This window comes from Thunnus albacares, chromosome 20 (assembly GCF_914725855.1).
Source record: "Thunnus albacares chromosome 20, fThuAlb1.1, whole genome shotgun sequence".
Classification (NCBI taxonomy): Eukaryota; Metazoa; Chordata; class Actinopteri; order Scombriformes; family Scombridae; genus Thunnus; species Thunnus albacares.
Window position 1 is genome coordinate 10316922 of NC_058125.1, and position 10739 is coordinate 10327660.

General features: G+C 38.7%; 2 protein-coding genes across 2 annotated transcripts in view; both read right to left on the minus strand.

Annotated features, from left to right (window-relative positions):
* mpp2b (MAGUK p55 scaffold protein 2b) overlaps positions 1–5850 on the minus strand; it is a 43102-nt gene extending 37252 nt beyond the window's left edge. The window contains exon 1 of the mRNA XM_044338046.1: positions 5476–5850. The gene's annotated coding sequence lies outside the window, so the exon portion shown is untranslated. The remainder of the gene's footprint in view (positions 1–5475) is intronic.
* Positions 5851–6203: 353 nt separating this feature from the next.
* Positions 6204–9845, minus strand: pyyb (peptide YYb). Its single transcript, XM_044337862.1, has 4 exons — positions 8980–9845; positions 8552–8739; positions 7183–7263; positions 6204–6289 (listed from the first exon to the last, which is right to left on the minus strand). The coding sequence occupies exons 2-4, from the start codon at positions 8737–8739 to the stop codon at positions 6265–6267; spliced, it is 294 nt and encodes a 97-aa protein (XP_044193797.1). The 5' UTR covers positions 8980–9845; the 3' UTR covers positions 6204–6264.
* Positions 9846–10739: the final 894 nt, after the last annotated feature.

The following is a 10739-nucleotide window of genomic DNA, read 5'->3' on the forward strand; positions in this document are numbered from 1 at the left end:
TCCCTCAGCTGATACGGATTATAATTAGTGTAATTAAAATTAAATGTCACGTACATACCACTGAGAGGGTAAAGGACTCAGGCAAAGTGCTGAGAACCACACAGGGGGGAGAATTTACAATCACCACCCTGCCTGGATTTCATTAAAGGTCCCAGCTCCTTTTGTCATTTTTTTCTGAAGAAGCAGCCATGACGGAATAACCAAAATGAATGTCATTGTTTCAATGTCAACCAGATCTCTCTTGAGAAAAACTCTGTGGCTTAAAGCCTGAACATTACAGCGTAAATCCCTACTTTTAGGGCAAGACTAATACATTGGCTTACCCATGTTTATTGTCAATGCTGGCATTTATTAGGTATTTGGTAATATGGTGGGTCCAATGTAAAGATATTAAATACCATCACAATATACAATAATTGCACTAAATGTAGGGCTGCAACTAATGATTGTTGATTAACTGATGTAATTTCAGTAAAAGGGGAAAAAATGTCAATCACTGTTTCCCAAAACCCAAGATGCAAACTAAAATGTCTTGTTTTGTACCAACAAATAGTCCATAATGCGAAGATATTAAGTTTACTACTATAGAGGACTAAAGAAATGAGAACATACTCACATTTAAGAAGCTGAAATGAATTTGTTGGCATTTTCTCTTTAAAATTACTCAAACTTACTGATTATCAAAACAATACATTTTCTGATGATAGACTAATCGATTTATCGACTATTTGTTGCAGCTCTAGCTAAATGCTAATATCAACATGCTCACAGTGACAAGCTCGCATATTGATGTTTAGCAGTTATAATGTTTATTTCTTGGTTTAGCTAGTTAGCATGCTAACATTTGCTAATTACCAAAGTACAGCTGAGACATGTCAATGGTTTTATAGGTATTAAGTCATAAACATAAATAAAAATTTTGACCTGATGATGGCGCTAGATGAAAAGTCAGGGGATCACCAAAGTTATTAGGAGTCATCCTCTGGCATCAATCCAATGCCTGTTGAGATATTTCAGTCAGGACCAAAGTGGTGGACCAATCAACCAATTGACCAACCTACCAACCGATAGACTGACCAACGTCTTTGGAATGGCTAAAAATATCATATTTGCTTATTAAAAGATATACATATATTAGCACAGTGATGAAAACTGGGGGATGCAGACATCACTGAGGTAGCAGGTGTGAGAGTAAATGAGCAGGTTTTTTTTATCAATGACACCGCAGTGTTGAGGGGCAGAGATGCTGAGATGCTTTGTGAACCACTGCTGATTAATCTCCATGTGGAATCGAATGTGGATGGGTCCTACTTTTAAAGCCTTCTCTCTGACAGCTACAGTTAATTAGAATTCCTGCTTGATGCAGTAATTAATCATTCAGTGCATCAGAGCAGTAAAAGTGAACTGTGTCGAGGTCTGGTATGATTGAAGGTGAGCATTCTGTACGTGACATCAAACAACCAGAATCCCTTCATGGGTCACACGTAGCTCTTTGAATTTTTCTGAATGTGTGACCAATGTTAAAGGATTAGTATTAGTGTAAAGTATGCAGTACTCAGAAGCTCAGACATGCCAGTCACATTGACTACACATCCATGCTGCCACAGACGTATTTTCAAAGTCTAAAGAGTCCTACTTCACGCAGTTAGAGAAGTGCTTAGACAATGTTTCTGTTGGGGTACAACTAGACCTGTTTATGGTAAACCTCCCACTTCCAAAACTTAAACTGATAAGACTGCTGAAGCTTCTTAATCCCAGTAAAAAGCTCTCTGAGACCCCCCTGACTGAGGTTTGATATAAAATTCCGGTAGAGTAGTTATATGTGACTAGAAATTATGGAAGTTTAAGGAAACTGTATTACTCATGATAGTGCTTTAATTTTGAAAGACTACTCCAAAATAACAATATTACTCTTTGGACTATATCAGTTCCTTTGTATAAAAGAGTTATCACCACCATGCGTTTGCCTGACAGATTTTATCTGTATAGAATTAGAGCTTTTTATGCGGAAAAAAGTCAGTGACAAAAATCAAACTTTTTCATTTATGGTTTAATTTTTTGAGGCTGCTCTATTAGCAAATGATCTTTACACTCTTTACTTTTCTTTTAACTGACAGCATAAATTTCCTTGCAATTACACAGACAAACTGCTTGTTTATGAGGTCTAGTGCAGTAAGTTATTAAATAAATTTGCATGTAAACTGAAGATACTTTGTCAATATAATGGCCTTCCAATCTCTACTTCCAAAATGCTTTAGGACCACAAACCATACAGCGTCACATTGCTCTGTAATATAGGCCTGCTGCCTGAGTAGTCCCAAATGGATTGTACATCTATATTACCACTGAAAATACAATAACTTCTTTCTCACTGGCAGAGGTCATTTGAATAATTCCTCTGCAGTGATAAAATGTCCTGGCAGTAAAACACGAGAGAGAGATCATAGACAGTTGAACACAACTGGTAAACACCAGTTGAATTTACTCTTGTTTAAGTGAGTCTAACTTAAACTATGATTTCTCTAAAAGACACCTTACAACATGAACATTAGGTGAAACTAATGGACATCCAATTATTATAATAATAATAACAAGTTTATTTAGGATAGCTCCTTTCACAGAAATAAAATTCACAAGGTGCTTCATAGGAATAAAAGTTAAAATTGAGACCATAAAAACATACATATGATGAAAACATATATCAATATCAACAAAAATCCACATCTATGATATTTCCTGCTATTTAGCACAAACTGAAAGGGAATAACAACCAGTTGTAGTCTTGATCTGGACTAGATCTGAAAAGCCTCCCTTTCAGACAAATCTAAGGCGGTAATGTAGGCCTAGCATTAGTGTCTGAGGTTTAAAAAATGGCAGAATGTTTGAGATTGGAAAAGAAGCTTTCAGATGCAAGCAAGTTTATCAGTAAATTGTAAAACCACTAGGGCTGCAAGTGAAGATTATTTGTCTATTATCAATTAATCTGCTTATTTTTTTCTCGATAAATCGATTCATTGTGTGGTCTATAAAATGTCAGTAGAAGGTGAAAAATGTTGATCACTGTTTCCCAAAACCCAAGGTGCAACCTGAAATACTTTGTTGTCAACAACCCAAAGTTTACTATCACAGAGGACAAAAGAAACAAGACAATATTCACATTTAAGGTGCTGAACCCAGAGAATTTTTGTTTTTTTCTCTAAAAAATGACTCAAAACAATTAGCTGATTATCAAAATCGTTGTGGATTAAATTTCAGTTGATCGACTAGTTGTTGCAGCTCTAGAAATCACCATTATTTATGATACAGTGATATTGGTTTTCTTGACATGATGCATGTTTAATTGTGTATCTTTAAAAGGGTGAAATGTAGGCTTTTTTTTCTTGTTTTGATTTATTTGTTGGTTTTTTTGTGGTGGGGAATATTTGTTTCTCGTTTTTGCTTCTGTAGATGTCAATGTAAAAACTGTTGACAATTTTTTGTCTTTTTTTCCCTTTTGTTCTATTTAAAGTTGCAATACACGAAATTCAGCCACTAGATGTCGCACTATAGCACCAACATCTCAGCCCGAAATTAACGAGTCATTTACTCAATAAAATTGAAAGAAAAAAAAAAAAAGCTCATGAAACTCAAGATCAAACTGTCAAACTAGGCGGTGCTGATCAAAAACTGATAAAGATTCTGTTAGTGCATTGCGAATTTCTCAACTCAAATGTTTTCAGAAAAATACAAAGAACAGAGAGGCTCAGATAACGACACACTGAGGGAGTGTGACTTCATTCACTGCTCAGGTCGCCATTACTGCACTATATCTTTACATAGCAAAGAGTCGTTTGCTGACATCCAGTGAGGCTCAATGTAATTTATTGGACCTTTAAATTAAATTTGTATATACTTTAGACCCATTTCACAGACATTTTGACTTGTCACAGCAGGGTTTTGTGCCACCTGCACAGATGTAAATAACAACATTAACGATGGCTCCATTCCATTAACTGTCCCAGTAAACCTTGTCAGTGAGTAATTGTGCGCAAAACTGGCTGTGTATTTTCTTGTTATTTTGCTGTGTTTAGGACACTTCTGGGCATCAGCCTTTGGGCACTGGGTGTGTAGCCCCCAGCCAATAACAGCACGCAGGGCGTGAGGTTGGGACTCGTAGCGTAGCGATCAGGTTACATCGATGTCTCTGTCTCTCTCCTCCACGCTGTTCCGCTCTCTGTCTCTGTGTCATGGATGTATAAAGAGCTGCAGGTCTGTGTGTCTGCTTGACCGAGGGCGGGGCTAAGCTACACACATGCAGAGCAGAGAGGCCACAGCGGACAGGATGAACCTCTGCATTCATTCTGCAGGGTTGTGCAGAGGTGTGGGGGCGTATTTATTTGTGCTTTAGAATGTAACCACCATGAAACAATCAGAAAAAAAAACATTTTATTCATCTGATTCACAGCTTTGCTCTTGCCAGCACTGCTCACTCTCTTCATTCACTCTCTAGCTTGCTCGACCACTGCTGCTCTCTCTCACTTGCTCGCTCTGGTCGAACCAGGGAGGAGAGGCCAACTGTGAATGCTGTGTTTACAAACACCAACGGACAAATTTTTCATAGTATACTTTTAATATTATTATTTACATCTGTGTTTTTCCTGCTTTGACAAGTCAAAATGTATGCCATGAAAAGGGTCTACGTATATGTCACAGAAGATAAAACTGGGGAAAAAATTATATATGCATGTTTGTTAAAAACATATTCTTCCAAAAACTTGGTAACATGGGTGGAAAACCTGGTTTAGACTATTTCAGATCATTTAATTAATACATTGTCATTCAATAATAACATATAGTTATCCAAAAAATCACTTTTTTAAGGAAAACGTCCCCTCTGTTATTAAGGTGCGTCTACAATACATGTCAGACACACATCGGCGCCTGACTTTCAAGCGCTCAAACATCTGTGCATGTCCCGGTGTGTGAGCATGCGCAGTAGCAATTTACAAGTGCATGACGTCCATCCAGTCTTTGTTAACATCATTATTTGATTTCATTTCAAATACTCAGACTAAGTTATGAGTGCCAAAAACAGTTGTGTTTCACGTGTCGGTGCTGTAGAGGTGCATATAACCTGAGGTCAATTAGGTTAACACAATGAAAACTGCATGTGGCTACTGACAGAGGCAAAATAAGGCGCACGCGCTCGTCCAGCCTCCTCTCGTGCTGCGTTACCTTGTTGTCAGAGGAAAAAAATGCCACACAGTGTTTGACAATAAGTGGATTTTAACGTTATTTATGGGGATAATAAGGCTGAATCATATCGTATGCTCCTTCTTTCACAGGAGACGTGAAATAATAACTGACTGCGTGCACCACCATCCACCTGACGAGTAGCGAAGGTGGGCTACGTCTTTGGAAAACGGCGTTAAATGCTAACCTGAACTAAACACCGCGTTTCCTCCGTGAAAAACAGCGAAAGGTTAAAGCGCTCACCTGCCCCGGTCACCTTTTATCCGGATGCCTCCTCGGTCTAAGATGCAGGAAGAGGTTTGAGGCAGTCTTGTCTGTCTCCTCCGTAGCGCGGGCAGCTCTTGTTAAACCTATGCAGCCACTTTCACAACACCGAAGCCAACAGCAGCCCACACAAACGGCTATCTTTAACGAGACCTTATCTAAAAGGGCTCGCGCGCTCGGACAAATAGCTCCATCGGTTAAAAGACACTTGGCTGCTCCGTTCACACTGATCCTGTTTCCCAAAGGATGCACAGGAAGGTTTAATGATGATAAACGCGTCTTACGCAGTGGTTAAACAGTGAGAAGTTGAAGCCTGACCGCTGCCGTCGATATGAGCCCCAACAAGACCACCAATAAGATGGACTAACTTACTAATGCACTTTTCCTAGAGAAATAGTGACATCTAGTGGCAATAAATGCAGGTACAGCGGGCTTCATCAAAATAAATAAATAAATGAATACCAAAAGCTTATGTGTGTCTATGTAGTACTTTATTTCCATTCGTTTTTTTATTGTAAAGTGATTGATTTTGATACAAATTATTTACATTTTTGGCCAGAGAGCAAAGAGGCAGACAGACAGACAGAGAGAGAAAGAGAGACAGAGATTTGCATGCGTGTTATGCATGCATATTTGCATTAAATAATTAAATATGGAGAGTCACAAAGTCCAGTGCAGGTTGTCTGTTGAGAATCTCAGTTTTTTTCGTTGTTGGTTAATTTGAGGATGGGGAGGGGGGATTGAGAGAAGGGTTAACATTGGAGTCATTTACCACTGATCATTGTAGTCCAAGCTGTAAGAAAAGGGAAAAAAAACGGTTTGATTAATTGACGTTTACATTTGCAGCATCCACTTTACTGAGCTCTAACAGATTATCAGCTAAACTGTATGATGACGACATGACCAATAAGCTGTGTAAACCCACAAGTGAGATAAAATAATCAATAATCACTCCAAGAGGAAAAGAATATTGACAAGGAGCTCAAAAATAGCAACATAAACAGCAACGTAATCCTCATGCAGTAATCATTAAAGCAATAAAGTAATTTGACTATATTAGACCAGTACTGGCAGGACTGTGTCTTCAATATTTTAAGTAGGAGGGCAGCTAGAGGTACAAACTCTCACATGTTGCAATTGCATCAACAAAAACTGTTCACTTCATTTTAGGCACTGCCTCATTAAATTGCATGTTCTTCCTTTATTAATAATGACCAGCCAATTGCTTGTCATAGTTAAAATCACTGTGGGGAGCTACGAGTGTGGCCAATCAGACCCCTCCTTCTCTCACCCCTGTAATGAGGCTTTTATTGAATGTTGGATATCGGCCACTCATGCAGCTACAGATATGATACCCATCACTGACCACAGACACATAAAAATATTCTGTAAATCACGCAACAACATCTTTTTTTTGGTGCAGTTTATGTATTATTTTTCTCAGTTAAATATGTCAGTAATGGATTTGTTAGTAGCACCATGCATAGGGGAGCTGATAATCCACCAAACAGAATTTTATTAACTTAAGTCTTTATATAAATTTTAGTGTCCTTTCCACCTTTGAAAAAATGTCTGTAATTTTAGGCACACAAAACACTGTCAATTGTTAACTTCCCTACATAGAAACATCAGTTTTAAAAACTCATATAAACAAACCAAACAAGTATCCACATCTGTTTCTCTCACCGTGGTTCAGAGTCTTGGTTTGAATCAGCTCCAAACAGCAGCCACGCTACTGCCTCCTCCGGGGTCGACCTCTTCCCGTACCTGAAGAAAACCAAACACCGGCATGTAACAGCTACAACTAAATAATAATTGGAGATCATCCAGTTCATACACTAGCGGTCACTCTATCAGCATTTCTGCAATCAAGTTGTGTCACCAGCCTTGAATTTCAACTACGGGACGTCGTTTTTTGAAAAAAAATCATCCAGCTGTGAACAAGGTAAGACTTCATCAGTATTGCTTCTCTGCTTGGTCTCTAGTATCAAATCAGCTGAGCATTTATCTGACAGAAAAGGAGAATTTTCAAGTTCACTACTTAGAGTAAAGAGCAAAGACCAAACACAACAAGCTCCTCCGACTTTGTCTTTTGAAGTCTTTTCACTAAAATCAATGCCTGGCCAGTGAAGAGTAAACCTGCCTTTGTTTGAGGTGCGGGAGGGATGCACTGTGTGACACAGACTCCTGCGAGTGTGATGACAGATCCAGCCTCTTTAATTACAGACCAGGACGGTGAATGGTGAAGGGAAACTGTACACCCACCAGTTTCTCCAACTGGACCAATAGAATTTACTGCTTCTAATTTATACATGCCTTTTTGAAAACAATGAACATGTATACATTTGGGACATTTCATTACAGGTTTGCAACACAAAACGTCTTCAATGTTACATTTTAAAGACCTAAAGGCGTATAAAACATACTACAATTCAAATATTAGATATTCTGTGATTACCAAGTCTTGATTTTCACCTAGTAAGAAACAAAATGAAATTATTAGGATGTCTGTTGCTCTCGTGTGTCTCCATTAGTGCTACAAGATTTGGGGTCACGACTGAGTCATTACAGGCTCTTATCTAGTCTGAACTTTAAATACCCGCCTGAGGAAAACCAGGCTCCTGTCTTCCTCTGCCTCATTATTTCTCTTAACAATCGCAGCAATGCGTTGTAGCTTAATGACCTAAGTGCTCCTTGACTTGCCAAACAAGAGCAAAGGGAGCAGACAGGCCTCATGATGAGTGAAGTCATGCCACAACCTGAGGACTCAGTCCTCCCCCCCATGTGGCCCATCCTTACTAACTTGTCCTTGGAGCAGAAACTTAAACCCTCACATCAAAGGAGGTTAACCACCCGGCTGAGGATGAACAGATCATTTAAATAAGCTATATAAAAAATGAAAGATGTGGATTTTGACAGCATCTTGAGTTTTTGCATGTGATAATGTGTTGATAGAAGAGCTATTTGCCTGCAAATACAGGCTGCTTGATATGGCTCTGTCTTGATATGACAGGAGAAATTCCTGCGTTGTCTGTCCTGAGTTTGGTAAGCTCACCTCTGTCTGGTGATGAGGTTGACATAATGCCTGACAGCTGCGTGGTATTTGGCCCACTCCTCCGGCGAGGCGTTGCTCCCTGGGCTCTCCGGTTTGGGAGGGTAGGCGTCCGCAAAGCTGCTCAAACACACCAGCAAGCAAACGACGAGCGCTGCGAGCATCATCCACGATTTCAGCATGTTGGCCATCTGAGGATAAGAAGAATATCACTGTAAAATACTCTGCCGAAAATAAAACTTTTATTTAAGCTTATTTTACTCTGTTTTCAAGTTAATTTCATTTCAGATAAATATCTAAAGCTTATAAAGTGTCTCCAGTGCATGCCCAATATTATATAAAAACATTAATTAACATGCAATTTCAGCATAAATTACGCACAAGAATCTTTCTAAAATGCAGCAAAGTAACATAAAAGTAAGCTCACTTACTTTTTATCAGTTGTCTCTTGATGCAGTCACTTCGTTGGTGTCCTGTCTTGCTTCTCTCCTCCCGGTTCACAGGATTATATAGTGAGGGATGGATACCTGATGCGCGCTTGAGTAACACTTAACCACACCCCTCGGTTTTTTTTTATTCATCCAGCAGCAGCGTGTGAAGGGTCACACATATTTGCAAAAGCTGGTGGACGCACTCGCAACTGAGCTTCACTATTTTCGGTTTATTTCGTTGTAAACATGAAACAAAATATGCAGATTTCTCTCAGGTTTGCGTAAATGAGCTTTCAGCACCACGAACAGCGCCAAGAGTCCTACTGTTGTCATAAAGTAGTCCCTGCTATGATTTATGAGCTCAAATCATGGTTCAGATAGGTTGAATGCAGTGTTACACCTGTAAATCAAATCATAAAGTTTATTGGTTCATTCATATCTTTAAAAATATGTATTTTTGCATTATTCCCTCATTCAATTTGGGTAAATGTGTCTGCATGTGGTTGGTTGTTTTTCCATTTATTTTTTATTTTGTCCTCATAAATCACTTTGTAATCTCTGGTTTGTGCTATAGTGCTATAAAAATAAAGTTTTTTTATTTTATTCTATCTGCCTGTATGCAGGTGATGTAACCATCCTGTAGGTGAAGAGCAGGAGCTTGCCTTGGATCTGGAAGGAACTGGTGGGTGAGAGTGATGGGCAACTCATCTCAAAACATTGGTGACAGCACACAGAAGAATTAACACAAAGCTAGACTCACCTATATGAAAGTTAGAATGCCTCTACCTCAACAGGCTTGTAGAACTGACCACCTTAAAATAGCTCAACCTGGAGTTCAGAAACCACAATATACCTGCAATCAGAAAAAAAAAAATACAACTGGCCCTTTGCACTTGAAATAATGGTCTGCACAGCACTTCACAAACTACAGTGTATCAACAGTCAGAGAGGGATGGGATGACTGGCCCCGATATACTGCAACACAACAGTTGACAGAACACATTTTACCAGCTATCACAGTCTAAAGTCTCTATCCATGGATCACTTCCTCTGTTGACAGACGTTTTCTTATGATTTCTGTGTTTTGTCAAGGATATCTTAACATGGCACACTGTCATTTTTAGTATAACTTGCCTTGCATCTACTCTCAATAAGGGTCAAAAGAATTTCTGTGTAGTTTCATTGAATGTGTCAGATCTTCAGATATAAATGTATAATACTGAATGAGTTAAGGTTCACAACAGGGTTTTATCGATAAATGCTATTAATGAGCCTATGCAGTGCTATACAGTATATTCACATGAAAATAAGGCAAATTAATTCGATTTTTATATTAATTAAAGTGAGACTGGTGTAATCAGGGTTATCTGATTGTTTTATTGACTCCAATCTATTCTGCATGTGGGTAGTTAATGAACAAACACATCTTAAGGTAGATCTAGAGGATACAGGATGGAAGTTGCCTGTTTGTGCAGACACTAAAACTACATTTCAAAATATGGGCATGCTCTAATTTACAACTTATTGCCTTAAAGAATGACAAAGAGAGACAAATAGATTTGGATGATGTAAATCCATTTGTGTTGATTCATTAATATGACACATCTTCTCCAGGAATGATGGAGCCTAACTTGTCTAGTCATTAGTTACGACACCTTTGGCCTTCTACGCACTCATCACTCCTGCATGCATTATTCAGATGGCGATAAAGCCTTTAATATGGTCTGGAGGTCATAGGCTACACCATCCACAGATCAATA

What these genes read in the sequence shown, in the direction of transcription:
- pyyb (XM_044337862.1), bottom strand. Translation starts at nt 8,739, where the DNA reads ATGGCCAACATGCTGAAATCGTGGATGATGCTCGCAGCGCTCGTCGTT. An exon ending in AACCTCATCACCAGACAGAG is followed by an intron (nt 7,264 to 8,551) that starts GTGAGCTTACCA and finishes GGTTTTCTTCAG; the next exon opens with GTACGGGAAGAGGTCGACCC. An exon ending in AACCAAGACTCTGAACCACG is followed by an intron (nt 6,290 to 7,182) that starts GTGAGAGAAACA and finishes CTTTTCTTACAG; the next exon opens with CTTGGACTACAATGATCAGT.